Below are 13,842 nucleotides of genomic sequence, written 5' to 3'. Positions count from 1 at the left end.
ACTGAGAAAGACTCATTACGCATACATATGTAATGCTTTGCTTCGCGGTATCATACATTATTACGTATCCCTTCGCAGTTTTTTCGCTAGATTCTTTTTCGGAACCATGTATTTCCACAGAAAGAAATACACGAGAAATTACGTACGAATAAACGACTGAATATTCGACGAAATATTTGACGTTTGTCAGTATTTTCCTTTGGTTGATAACACAAAATGTCTTTCTACGACAATCGCTACTATTACATCAATAAAACGTTATTGTCGCTTATCGGACAATGGCTATTTCAATCTCGATTGGAGGGTAACGTGATGCTCGCCATTACATTGTTTTTCACTCTCAGTTTGACAGCCCTAGAGGTGTTTAAGATGCACCGTAGATATATACGATAGCGACACTTTAGAATTCGAGACTGATTCTCTGTTCCCGATATATGTAGTTTTGGGGTTTGATAGCCGGAATTAAAAATCTAAGCATCATCATGGAGAATGCTTCGCCGTTATTAGTAAACAGTATCGTTTTCATGAAGCTAATCAACTGTTTATGTAATAAGGATAAAGTTCGTATATTACGTTCTGTAGCGTGTCAAGTTAATCGTGTTGTTCTGTCATTTTAAATCGTACGATTTCTTCGAGCTACAGATGAAGGATCTGCTCGAACAAATCGAAGAAACTTGGAAGACGACGCAAATTCAACCAGAGAGTGAAATATTACGGAATTACGCAGAACAAAGCAGGTCATTAACGCTAAGATATGCATGTGAGTAACCTGTACAACAATTTTTGTCGTATCAACTTTCATTGAACTATATTCAATCGAAATGTAATTTTTTTCCTTTTTATTTCATTTCCGATCATTATAAAAGAGATCGAAATGTTTGACAAATTTTGATTAGTTTGACAATTGTACTCAGAAATTGTAGTTCTTTATAGGCTCTCAACGTATGAGAAAAATTCTTCTTTTCTTTACTAAAATACCATTATTTTCGGAGCAAAAACCGAAGGAAGAAACATGATATTCTTTGCAGCTACAATTTATACATTGGGTTTCTTTTACTCCACGATGCCTATCGTCATCAGTAAATTGTACTTGCTTTTACCTACGAACGAAACCTATACGGGCAAATTTTTATTTCGCATAGAACATGTTCTCGATGTGGACAAGTATTTCAACCTGTTGATGCTTCATGGAATCATCAGCGTATTTTTTATAGTATCGATATGGATAGCTGCCGATGGTATGTTCATACTTTGCACTCAGCATGTCTGCGCATTGTTCGAATGTATACGGTAAGTCAATTCTGCTAATAAGCGAATAAATGTGTGAAGAAAAACTCTAAGCAAAATCCAATTAAATAGATACAATATGGAGCGTATACAAAGCCCGGATTTCGCGACTATGAATATAGAAGACGATGAAGCGTATCATATCATAATTGGTTGCATCAAATCGTACAAACGTGCCTTAAAGTTAGTTCCAGTAATGTTTTTAAATCTAGAGATACATGTCGTTGATGCAACAAGTCATAGAATGCAGAACTTTTACACACATGATATTAGTTACTTTGCTACTTTGTGTGGAGCTAAAATAAACTTTGTACCTAAATAAATCTAATATCGTTAGTCTTGTTTAACACATAAATATATATATATATATAAATATATGTACATTTATATGTTAACAAGACTAATGATAATAGATTTATTTAAATGTAAATCAATATATTTATTTCATCGTTTTAAACAAAGATTTTCCGAACTGCTCTCATCCACCTACGCCACATATTATCTTTTTCTGCTAGGAAACGTAGTAATAGCAGGCAGCTTCAGTGCAGCTGAGGTAATTTTTCGATAAATTTTAAATAAAATTTAACATTATGTTTGCGTTTTTATTTTATATAATTAATAAAGTCATATAATGTTTCAGTTGATAATGGTGGAGACTCAATTGGATGAAGTTATCAGAATTGTTTCTTGTAATGCCGGATTATTGCTACACATATTTTACCTAAGTCTGATGTCTCAACGAATGATCGATCATAGCAGTGGATTTCATGAAGTAATGTACGTGTATGAAATAACCATTAAAAAAATCGAAAAACGAACGAGTTGTGTTAATTTAAAAAAAATGTATAAGAAATATATTTATGAAATATATGTATGTATTTCATAATTACACATACATTTTTTTCATACGATTTGCCAATCAATCGCCATTTGATAAATGACAATTAATCATTAATTCTGTCGAATGTATTAACAGTTATAACTGCAACTGGTATAAGATTTCAATCAGATCTCAAAAATTATTGAGATTTACGTTACAGCGAGCTTCTAAACCGTGCCAAATAAAAGCTGGCAAACTTTACGTAATGTCAATGGAGAATTTCAGCTCGGTACGTATATACAAATGTAGCATTATCGAATAATTCTTTGTTGTAAAATACAATCGCGTTTTTGAAATATTATTTTCAGATCTTACAAGTTTCCATGTCTTATATCGCTATGCTTACGTCACTACAATAATAATGATATAAGATCGAATATGTTCTTAAGAAAGTTGTATATTTTATGCTGATATCAATTATTAATATATACTTTATATAAAATATAATCTTGATAATATACGTATACAAGTGTATATAATTATTTCATTGTCATAATTATTAATAATTGACACAATTGCCTGAAACAAATTAAGAAAAATCAGCATGAAAGTGCGCACGTACATTATTTTCAGACTTATTTAATAAAGATGTGATTAGAATATTGAGAAGTTTGCGGGAAATTTTGCCGTGTAAGATGTACGTAAACCACAAAATATTTCATATAGAATATACATATACGTATATATAAAACGTATACCTTTAATACGTTTTTAATTTTCCTTTACGAATCGGGGATGAAAGAGACGATATATCCTTGATTCATCCCGAATTTCAACATTTCAAGTATTTTCTTATCCAAATGGGAAATAATTTAATGAAATAGTGTAACCCATAAAATGTACGCTGGTAAACTGCATTCTTAATAATAATATCTTTTAATAATATCTCTCTGTATTTCTACTAAATTTTCTGATAATCATCAATAGCAACGTATTTCATGCCGATAGTTTACGTGCAACATCTGCGATTCTTTTCAAACTCTAGAATGCACATTTGTCAAAACGCGAAGAATTATAGCAACCGTTGTGCATAAAATTCTGCAAATACAAATTTCAAATTTTATGTATGTATTTTTAAAATACGATTTTTTGACATGTCTTATTGACATGTATTATTTTATAATAAATTAATAATACAAATTAAAAATACTACACTACATCCATTTGTAAATCAAATGCAATTTGAGCAGAGATCTCAGAATTATAATTGTTTTCAGGCACTCAAAAATATAAATCATATCCGCCACTGATTCCTTGACAAAAATATGATCTGAATAAACATATGGCAGTTGCGATATTGTTCTCGCGAGGCACTATTAAATTGAACGGTATTTCGACAATGAGAAAAAAGAAAAATATAGAGAAAATTCTTATTGCAAAGAATAAATGTATAAATTATAAGGTGTCATTTTCTAAAATCAATCGCGAAAAAAAAACAACGAAGATTTCGTACAATGAATATTTAATCATGCCTAAGTCTTTCATCATTCTACTAAGGATAATCAATCGCGCAAATATCCGCAATTTTTCTTATACTATACAGTTCAAACAGAATATGTCTACTTTGTTTTCTCTGACAGAATTTTTTATTAGATTGAAAATCACGAAGCGATATCGGCAGCACAGCAGTCGTGATCGAGTGATGAAAATGGATACATCAAGCGATATTTTTCAGTCTCGACAATACAAATTGAATCGTATACTGCTTTCTATGCTAGGACAATGGCCTTTTCAAAAGGAAAGATATAAGCGCGGTATCTTTGTTACAGTGGCATTTATTGGCATAACGCAGTTCATCACTCAGGTACTATACTGCAATTCTTATATATATTATCATTGTCGATTTAATATTATATATATTGTGCATTATATTTTTATATTTTTAATATATATAATTTTTCTTTTTTTTAATTTTTTTTTAATTAAAATTTTTTTTTTTTAAATTAATATATTCTTAATATTAAAAAAATATATATTAAATATATATAAAAATATATATTAAAAATATATTTTTTTTTAGTTTATTGTTGAAGAACAAGAAATATAGAAACATCTGAATATATTAAATGTATTAGAAGTTAATTATTGAGAATTAATGCGTGAAACACTATTTTTATCTTGTGCACCAATACTTTTATCTTGATAAATTCTGAAATTTAAGGTACTCGCCTTAGTAACATTACGCCACAATGTAGACGTAATATTCGAAGCCATAGCACCGCTTTTAGTAAATTCTCTTTGCGTCGTTAAAATAACGAATTTTATTTACAATACGAAGGAGGTACGTAAGTCGAAAATCTCGAAATATTATTTTCGACTGTCGCACATGTACAGAATTGCAATATTAGAGAAAGGATATTTCAAGCCGTAGATTAAGATACTTCTTATGCATGTACAAAAAGATTGGCAGTCGTGGGTCATCGACAGAGAATTCGAAATTTTGCATCAGTTTGCCGAGAAAGGAAGAACCATTACAATTCGTTATGCCAGTAAGATACTTGTATTGTTGATTTTGGTAGATTAATTAAAATATTAAAAGATGATATTGCATTTATTTGTCTATTTTATTGAGTATCATAAAATTTAATAATAAAATATCTAAGCTCTTGATTTTGCGCAAGCGCTCAAAAATGTCCTGTATAATATAATCCTTTGAAATAATTTTAAATAATAATGTGGAGTTTAGCTGGCATATATGCTTTCGGCTGTCTATTTCCGTTCTTGGCAATAATTCCGAAGATCGTTGGCAAAAATGTAACGTCCGCATATTCAACACGACCAGTGGGATTTCCATATCATGTCGAATATTTTGTAGACCTCAACAAATATTATTACCCCGTCCTGATTCATAATTATCTAGCCACATCGATTCGCCTCACGATCATAGTTGCAACTGATACCTGCACGATTATTTTGATTATACATTGCTGCGCATTGTTTGCAATCATCAGGTACGATATAACGATTTAAAGAAACTGAGCAAAATGAAAAAAAAATTTTTTCTCCGCTTCGTTCTTTAGATATCGATTAGAACATATACGAATATCCATCGAACAAGACAAGAGGCTCGCTTTTCTCGAGGAAGATGAAAAGATGTACAAGAATTTCGTATACTGCATTAAAAAACATGAAGATGCCATACAGTTAGTGCTCACACGTTTATAAAACTGCATAAAAAATAGTAATTTTTTATTTATATTAGATAATATTATATAATATTAAAATAAAAGAAGTGGGAGAAAGTTGAGAAGAGAAATTCGTCAATTTTGTGGAATATTTTGTTTTAAATCAGATTTGCGAACTGTGTGGAGAATATTTTCAAGAATGCGCTTTCCGCGGAAGTCTGTATAACCGTATTCATGATGAGTTTGTCAGCTTTACAGGTTTGAACTAAATATATGGTGCGATGTATGTATGTGCTCGCGCAATTTTTGTAAATCAAATTATTAAAATTGGTGCATCTTGTAATATCTAGGCGACCACTGAGACTCTCACGCCACAGCTCGCAATTCGACATGGGGCATATATACTCGCTCAATTATTGCTTCTATTTCTTAAATGTTGGTTAGGACAACAAATAATCGACCATAGCGATCGTGTATATTCATCAATGTAAGTCAAAAAGTGTTATACTAATTTTTTTTTAAACACAAATGAAAAAATAATAATGTAACAGAAATAAATCAACAGTAAACAATTTTTATTACAATTCATAATTGTATGTTAATAAAAACCTTAATATTAGTTATCGAGGCGAATGGTACGAAGCATCAACCAAATCTCAAAAACTCTTAAGCATGATAATGTTGAGGAGTAGCTCACCTTCTACCTTGACCATTGGAAAAATTATGGTCCTTTCTCTTCCCAGTTATAGCGCAGTAAGATATTATTTGACATGATTTCCTTGATTATTAAACGTTTCTAAATTAATAAGAATACTTTCTTTTCCCAGATCGTACGTGCATCTGCTTCGTATTTTACAGTCTTACGATCTGTACGATAATGTAAAACTCTAAAAATATATTTTCTGAAAAGTATAATATTATCGATGTAAAAAGATGTATAATAGAATGTGCTACTTACATTCAAATTGAAATAATTTAATAAAATCTATATATCTACTCACGCGTGTATTTTATTATCTTGACAAAACGTTACTACGGTTTCTAAGATACAAATTGCGATGTAATGATATACATGGCAGTCATCATTGTAATGCGTCGTCAAACTTGACAACATGTCGATAATATGAAAGACATAATAAAACATAAATACGGACTATAAGAGCATCACTATACAAAATCAATCGTAAAAAAGCATTATAGATATGTCTATGATTTATATATGCTCAATTGTTGAAGGCCTTTCATCTAGCAAAACAGTCAATCTGCTAAGCGTCCCCAATTTATCGTGATTATATTTCATTCAACCTATATCCATTATTTTCCATCTGAGAGAATTTTTTATCAAACTGAACTTTGTAAGGCAATATCGGCGACACAGTAGTCTTCGTCGATTGCTGAAGATGGATTTACCGAGCGATATTTTTCAGTCTCGTTTATATAGAGTTAATCGTACGCTACTTTCGTTACTTGGACAGTGGCCTTTTCAAAAGGAAAGACATAGGCGAGTTATCTTTGTTACAGTGTCTTTTCTTGGTATAACACAAGCCATTACACAGGTATAACCGTTTTATATGTTGCGACTTTTATTTAGTCTGTCATCTTCAATTTTATGCATTTTTAAGAGAGGGGACATCGTTCCTTTTATCTCATTGGTATATTGTAAAGATAACTTTAAGAACAGAATATATATATATATATATATATATATATATATTGTATATATATATATATGTATAAAGCTTTTTATAAAATTATAAAATTATCAGTTAAAAGAATTAAAAATAATTAAATTATTAAATTATTAAATTAATATGTTTTAAAAATTATTAAACTGGTTAATAGTTTTCGATATTTTTTTATATTGTGACATAAATCATTGGATTCAAGGTGCTCGCTTTAAAAACATTACATGGTGATATTAACGCAACGCTTGAATGTATACCACCGCTAATAATAGATGTCTGTTGCATCGTTAAGCTGGCAAATTTATGGTGCAATATGGAAAAGGTATGCAGATGGTCGGTATATCAAACGCAAGGAGTCACTATTTTAAATGAATGAAATTTCAAGTCGTAGATGAAAATGATTCTTATACATATACAAAGAGACTGGCAATTGTGGGCTATTGAAAGCGAATACGAAATTCTACTTAAATTTGCAGAAACTGGAAGAAGTATTACAGTCGGCTATGCTGGTAAGACATCGGATATAGAGAAATCATTACTATATTACGTAATGAAATATAGAAAAAGTAGAAAAATCAAACGAAAAAAGAAGAATAACTAAGAAATAAATTAATAATAGATTTAATTAATTTTGTGTGCAAACTCGTGTGATAATAACTGTCAAAAAATGAAGATACTTATTACAAATTCATTTAAATATGCCTATGTTGAAAATTATTCATATCGCGAGATTATTATTTATAATATCCTCGAACGTTTGTAAATTTAATTTCTAGCATGTTGAAAATTCGAACCTAACTTTTTCTACATATTACTTAAATTTAGGTGGCATGTACGTGTTTGGCTGTCTTTTCCCAGTTATGGCAATGATTCCGAAGATCGTTGGCAAAAATGTAACTTCCGAATATTCAACGCGACCAGTGGGATTTCCATATCATGTCGAATATTTCATAGACCTTAACACGTACTACTATCCCGTTCTAATTCATAATTATATAGTCACTGCTATTCGACTTACTACTATAGTCGCATCCGATACCTGCATAGCTATGCTGGTGCAACATTGCTGCGCACTGTTCTCAATCGTTAGGTACGTATTTAGTAAATAAACTAAGCAAAAACTTGATTTTTCCTTCGTTTCGTTTATTAGATATCGATTGGAGCATATACGAAAGTCTATCAAACAGGATAAAAAACTCGCTTTACTCGAGGAAGATGATAAGATTTATAAGAATTTTACTTATTGTATTCGAAAACACGAAGATGCACTACAGTTAGTATTGTACATACATTTGAATTAATTAAAAAATACATAAAATAGAAATTCTCAATTCACACATTTTCTAAAAAGATTTAATAATTATTTAATTTCTTTTTCGAATAAGATTTGCGAGTATTTTGGAAACTGTTTACACAAAACAATTGTTCATTGAAGTCGGCCTAATTATAGGAGCTATGAGTATGTCAGCTTTACAGGTTTGTGTTGAATATATATATATATATATATATATATATATATATATTCTGACAGTATATCTCAGTTTGTAAATGTTCTAATTGTGGTATTAAAATCGTTTCGGAACATTTAGGCGACCAATGAGGTCCTTACTCCGCATATCGCAATTAGACATGCTGGCTATATAATTGCTCAATTATTGCATTTATACATTGTATGCTGGTTAGGGCAAGAAGTCATCGATAATAGCAGTAGTATATACACATCAATGTAAGCCAGAATATAAAATTTCGGTCCATAAAGGTTCTTAAAATACAAATCTTACAAATATATGTAACAATAGAAAAATAAAACAAATGCACAAGAAATTCTTACATTACAATTTATATAATTATATTATTACACAATTCTCCATATTAGTTACCGAGGCGAATGGTACGAATCATCACCGAAATCTAGAAAACTTTTGAACGTGATGATGCTAAGAAGCATTTCACCCTGCACCTTAACTGTTGGTAAAATCATGGTCCTTTCTCTTCCGAGTTTTAGTGCAGTAAGACTTAACAATATAATCTATATATAATAATCTTTCTGTAATTACTGGCATAGGAATAATGTTTGAATGATCATTTTCTAGGTTGTGCGTGCGTCTGCTTCATATTTCACCGTCTTTCAATCCGTACAATAAAAGTATCGGAAACTTTTTATGGAGTAATATTATTAATAATAGAAGAATATGTATGAACAGCCATTTTATTCAAATAATAGTAGAATGTCTACATTTACGATCCAAGACATAATTATGAATAAAAATAATCATCTTCGTGCAAGATATCGAATAAGAATATTATTAACACACACACACACACAATTTTTTAATTTTTAAAATCAAAATTATTAAATAATATAGAAACAAAATAAATTCACATAAAGGAGACCACCCGCGTTCGTAAAATAACTTTCTTTTCATGCGTAATGCGTACCAAACTATATCTTATTAATTTCCACATGTCAGCCGGTATTGATTTTTATTGCGTTACACATTCTATTTTCGCTTTATATGTGAGTCCTATATAATATATAATAAATAGTTAATATTAACAAAACAATAATTAAGTCAAATTTTAAATTCTATTATTATAGAAATTAATTAATACTTTTTTAAATTAAAATCTAAATGTTTAATTAATGATTATGTTTAAGTTGTTAAATGTTGATTAAATAATCATTAAACCAAAATGTTATTAATAATCAATGTGACAATATCAGCTGATTATCTTACAGTATTCATACATAAAAAACAAACAATAAAGTAAGAAACTATGTGGTAGAAGTCAATATGAGCTGATTAAGAAAAATCGAAAACAAATGATATATCCATTTTTATGTAAATGTATTTATGTTTTTGAGTGGATGAATTTTATGTAATATAATTGATCAATTAAAAATGTATATTAACTCATGTTAGAAATTAATAATATTTTTATATTCAAAATAATTTTGTTTCATCTTTAGCATGTAATTCTTCAAAATAATTATGCTATTAAGAGTGACGTACATCTTATTAATATTCATTGCTTCAAAAATAGATTTTTTTTCACGCTGCAATATAACATACATATAATAAAAATTCACGTGTATTCGGAAGTTGAAAAAAAATCTTCGCAACCGTATTTAGGCATGTGTCAATTATTTCTCTAATTGCTTCACACACTAAAATTTGCGACAAAATGACTAGTTTCTAATCAATATAACGATAGCGAACAACCGCCGATTATTAAAATTTTACAAGTATATCGATTAAGCATTTACATACACGCGCGCATTTCGTTATTAAATATTTAAATTTTAAATATAGTCATCGGAATTGTGCTGCAAGTGTAAGATACTTTTGTGCAAACTATTCGGTGAATGCGACAACAGCCCAGACTTATTATTAAGATACAGCATAATTCAATAATTTTGTTTAACTCTTAAATAAGTTCGACTCTTCGTAATAATCTGTTCTTTATAGTTTATATGTTTCTCAACTGTACCTTCCATAAACTGTTTCTATCAGCGAATAAACGATTAAAAACTGCAAGTAGGTTTTATTAACAATTATTTGAAATAACGATAACTCTTTTATATATCTTTTACTTTCATAACTCTTTAAATTTATTCTTTTATTATATATCTATTTATTAAATAAAAATTTTTGTTGTGATTACGCTAGTAAGAAATTAACAAATTAGAAACATGAAGTGACCAACACTGGATCTATTTTTAATTAATGTGGAAAAAAATACAAAAAATTTTCACTAATGCAAACAAAAATGTGCAGTTAATGATATAAAGATCACAGCACTTATATTATTCAATGCAATCAACATAAAACGTATATACTTTTTCGTGACTGACTGAGTATTGATTTAGCTTTCTTTATTCAAGAATGAAATTGTCACATTTCTCTTCTTTTTATTTCGTACAAATCCATGAGGTATATAAGATAATATTTTCAATCATGCGATCGAAATCGTACAACTATCATTCTTTTTTCTCAAATTAGGAAATTTGCAAATAATTTTTTAAACAATCAATTCATTTCATTAAACATGTTAGCAATACAATTTCTTGAACTGATATCTTGAACAGCAATCAAAGTTAAACAGAATTCGTGATGAGATACTACATTTATGATCTATATCTTGTGTTGTTTCCATCCTCTTGCAGCAGTGATAGAGAAAAAAAACAGCATGGATAATGTTGACCAATTCTTTAAGAATTCACATTACAAAATTGTTCGCCTGCTTTTAAGTATTGTAGGTCTGTGGCCCTTTCATACTTTAAGAAGACGCTGCACGATATACTTCGTAATGATACTCTTACTCGGATCTGGATTTACATGCGAGGTAAGTGAAGAAGAACATGTCTTCTCACATTTTAAAGTACTTTAAATTTTTTTCAAATTTTTACCTGTCTATTGTGCCTACCAAAAACAGTAAAAATTAAATATTATGACTGACGGTAATTATATTGTAAATTAACGACAATTATAATATATGTACAAATATAAATATATATATATATATATATATATATATATATATATATATACATATATATATGTACGAAATATTTAATTTTAAAATACTTGATAAAATTAGAATAATTTATAATTCAATAGTTTAATTAAAATTACCTATTAATTATAACGTATTATAATTTATAATGTATTATATACATATAACCATTATACGATGTTTATATAAAATAAATCATGGAAAGTGTAGATATTAGGAATACTGGATATTTGGCGCGATACCTTCGAGCTATTAAATTCTCTGCCAGTATTTCTTTTCGCTGCATTAGCTATAGTTAAAACGATTTATGCAATATATACATTACCAAAGGTATGTGCAAACAATAGTGATTAATACTAACTAATGCATAATAATAAAAACAATAGCAATATACAACAAAAAGTAACATGTGGCTTGTGATTGTAAATTTTCTTTGTGCTACAGATAAAACTACTCCTAACTAATATGCGAGAGTACCATCTTTCCCCAAAATCGGACGAAGAAGCTAAAATACATAACTCGCACGCATTGTATGCACGAAATTTTGGATACATTTATACAGGTGAGTTCAACAATATTTTACTGTAACAATAATAATACAGTGTAGAAAAACAATAATAAAGATTCGAATATATTCCTCAATAAAAAAATGTCCCTTCTAAATAAAATATAAAAAAATTTTTGTTAGTATTTTATAATACTTTTATAAATGTTTTTGAAAACATTTGACTTTTTATAATAAACTCATATATATATATATATATATATATATATAAACCATAAATTAGAAAAAATTGACTTTCTCAAATAAATTAGGTGTCGTACTTGGTCACCCCTTTATTTTTCAATTTATGACACTAATGGCCAAGATTAACTATCAGGAATCCGAAGAGAACGTAACGTCATCAAATAAAGCGCAAGGAATCCAATCTGGAATATCTCATCCCGTAAATTATATGGTCGATGTCGACACATATTACGTTCCAATTTTCATACACACGGCTGTATGCGAAGTGTGTTATGGGTTTCTATTAGTTACATTGGATGTCCTGTATATAACACTGATCGAGCATTGCTGCGGATTGTTAGAAGGCTTAAGGTGAGTATATAATGTGAGGTTGTTGATAAAAATCATTAATACATTTGCGAAAATAAGTATAATATGAATAATCAAAATCATATTTGTTCTCTACTAATATACATATATATCCTCAACATAATATTTGCTCCAATTCATCGTTCTAAATACTTAGATTTTAATATTAAATTTCAGATGTAGATTAAAAAATGCATTAAATTTCCAAGGGAATAATGATTTAATGTTTACACAAGATAAATCTTATTCAAATATCGTGTATAGTATTCAAAGACACACTGAAACGATGCAGTGAGTACATATTTAAATAACCATTACTGTTGAATAATAATAATGTAAAGTAATATCTTCATATATACGTACAAATTATATTAGATTTATTGCCATTATGGAGTCGGTGTTCAGTTTACCTCTCTTTGTACACGTGGGATGTGCTATCATACTCTTAAGTATTGTGGGATTTCAGGTACTTTTTGGGTGAAATTCATAATGACACTTTCTACATATAATTTTACATTATGCACCAAAACTATTTCATAATTAAACAATATAATTAATTTAATTTAAAAGTATATAAATAATGAAACTTTATCATATTCGTAATTTATTATTTTTTAGATAATAACAACTACAGGAAATATACAACATTTGATAAGACATTTCAGTTATATGAATGCAATATTAATTAATATATTTTTTGAAAATTGGCAAGGTCAGAAAATCATAGATTCTAGCGAGAAAGTGTTCGACTCCGCGTAAGTATCGTGTAATATTTAAATCCAATAGTCAATCTTTTATAAATTCTTTTACAAAATCGCGCGTCGTATCGCGACAAAAATCTAACAATATAATTGTAAAATAAATATACAGAATAAAACATGAAAGATCTGTAAAATTTTCAGATATAACGCACAGTGGTACAATATGCCGATAGAGACAAGTAAGCTTCTTATAATGATACTAATGACAAGTAAAAAACCATTGATATTCACTATCGGCAAACTTTTCTCATTGTCATATATAACTTTTAATGCGGTAAGTATAATTATTTTATAGCGATACCCGATGCTTTATAAAATTTAAAAAATTTCTTTAAGGTATTACGCACATCAATGTCATATTTTATGCTATTACGGTCTGTACAATAAACATTTTAAACGTAATGTGCATTTATGTTCATACAGTTTGTGCATACTGTAATAATTAAAAATACTAATTCGTGTACACCTTATTTAATAAAGACCTTGTATT

The 13,842-nt window shown here is 28.8% G+C and overlaps 4 protein-coding genes and 1 long non-coding RNA gene across 5 annotated transcripts in view; 4 read left to right on the top strand and 1 right to left on the bottom strand.

Annotated features, from left to right (window-relative positions):
- LOC146724969 (uncharacterized) overlaps nucleotides 1-13,842 on the bottom strand; it is a 154,975-nt gene that overhangs the window by 39,705 nt on the left and 101,428 nt on the right. The gene's annotated exons all lie outside the window — the stretch shown is intronic.
- On the top strand, nucleotides 970-2,627 carry LOC114936917 (odorant receptor 9a-like). The gene is made up of 6 exons (XM_029310264.2): nucleotides 970-1,290; nucleotides 1,360-1,470; nucleotides 1,750-1,840; nucleotides 1,928-2,064; nucleotides 2,264-2,396; nucleotides 2,476-2,627. The coding sequence occupies exons 1-6, from the start codon at nucleotides 1,013-1,015 to the stop codon at nucleotides 2,524-2,526; spliced, it is 801 nt and encodes a 266-aa protein (XP_029166097.1). The 5' UTR covers nucleotides 970-1,012; the 3' UTR covers nucleotides 2,527-2,627.
- LOC114936920 (4-vinylanisole receptor-like) lies at nucleotides 2,341-6,289 on the top strand. Its single transcript, XM_029310269.2, has 10 exons — nucleotides 2,341-2,396; nucleotides 3,748-3,971; nucleotides 4,329-4,448; nucleotides 4,539-4,656; nucleotides 4,854-5,118; nucleotides 5,188-5,310; nucleotides 5,460-5,550; nucleotides 5,643-5,779; nucleotides 5,913-6,045; nucleotides 6,120-6,289. The coding sequence occupies exons 2-10, from the start codon at nucleotides 3,810-3,812 to the stop codon at nucleotides 6,168-6,170; spliced, it is 1,200 nt and encodes a 399-aa protein (XP_029166102.1). The 5' UTR covers nucleotides 2,341-2,396; nucleotides 3,748-3,809; the 3' UTR covers nucleotides 6,171-6,289.
- Nucleotides 6,693-9,133, top strand: LOC114936913 (odorant receptor 13a-like). Its single transcript, XM_029310260.2, has 9 exons — nucleotides 6,693-6,848; nucleotides 7,180-7,299; nucleotides 7,369-7,486; nucleotides 7,803-8,067; nucleotides 8,128-8,250; nucleotides 8,363-8,453; nucleotides 8,567-8,703; nucleotides 8,854-8,986; nucleotides 9,071-9,133. Exons 1-9 carry the CDS (start codon nucleotides 6,693-6,695, stop codon nucleotides 9,119-9,121), a joined length of 1,194 nt encoding a protein of 397 aa, XP_029166093.1. The 3' UTR covers nucleotides 9,122-9,133.
- On the top strand, nucleotides 11,163-13,739 carry LOC114936915 (odorant receptor 67a-like). Its single transcript, XM_029310262.2, has 9 exons — nucleotides 11,163-11,324; nucleotides 11,706-11,825; nucleotides 11,940-12,057; nucleotides 12,312-12,594; nucleotides 12,769-12,882; nucleotides 12,967-13,057; nucleotides 13,210-13,346; nucleotides 13,494-13,626; nucleotides 13,689-13,739. Exons 1-9 carry the CDS (start codon nucleotides 11,169-11,171, stop codon nucleotides 13,737-13,739), a joined length of 1,203 nt encoding a protein of 400 aa, XP_029166095.2. The 5' UTR covers nucleotides 11,163-11,168.

Source organism: Nylanderia fulva, unplaced genomic scaffold (assembly GCF_048542155.1).
Source record: "Nylanderia fulva isolate GAGA-0341 unplaced genomic scaffold, ASM4854215v1 Scaffold11, whole genome shotgun sequence".
Lineage (NCBI taxonomy): Eukaryota > Metazoa > Arthropoda > Insecta > Hymenoptera > Formicidae > Nylanderia > Nylanderia fulva.
This window is presented reverse-complemented; position numbering and strand designations above follow the sequence as displayed.

Coding starts and splice junctions, on each gene's coding strand:
- LOC114936917 (XM_029310264.2), top strand. CDS start 1,013: ATGATATTCTTTGCAGCTACAATTTATACATTGGGTTTCTTTTACTCC. Junction 1,471..1,749: donor TCGTACAAACGTGCCTTAAA/GTTAGTTCCAGT, acceptor TTTTAAACAAAG/ATTTTCCGAACTGCTCTCAT. Junction 2,397..2,475: donor CAATGGAGAATTTCAGCTCG/GTACGTATATAC, acceptor TATTATTTTCAG/ATCTTACAAGTTTCCATGTC.
- LOC114936920 (XM_029310269.2), top strand. CDS start 3,810: ATGAAAATGGATACATCAAGCGATATTTTTCAGTCTCGACAATACAAA. Junction 4,657..4,853: donor CATTACAATTCGTTATGCCA/GTAAGATACTTG, acceptor TGTGGAGTTTAG/CTGGCATATATGCTTTCGGC. Junction 5,551..5,642: donor TGAGTTTGTCAGCTTTACAG/GTTTGAACTAAA, acceptor TGTAATATCTAG/GCGACCACTGAGACTCTCAC.
- LOC114936913 (XM_029310260.2), top strand. CDS start 6,693: ATGGATTTACCGAGCGATATTTTTCAGTCTCGTTTATATAGAGTTAAT. Junction 8,068..8,127: donor GCACTGTTCTCAATCGTTAG/GTACGTATTTAG, acceptor TTCGTTTATTAG/ATATCGATTGGAGCATATAC. Junction 8,987..9,070: donor CTCTTCCGAGTTTTAGTGCA/GTAAGACTTAAC, acceptor ATCATTTTCTAG/GTTGTGCGTGCGTCTGCTTC.
- LOC114936915 (XM_029310262.2), top strand. CDS start 11,169: ATGGATAATGTTGACCAATTCTTTAAGAATTCACATTACAAAATTGTT. Junction 12,058..12,311: donor TTTTGGATACATTTATACAG/GTGAGTTCAACA, acceptor CAAATAAATTAG/GTGTCGTACTTGGTCACCCC. Junction 12,883..12,966: donor AGACACACTGAAACGATGCA/GTGAGTACATAT, acceptor AAATTATATTAG/ATTTATTGCCATTATGGAGT.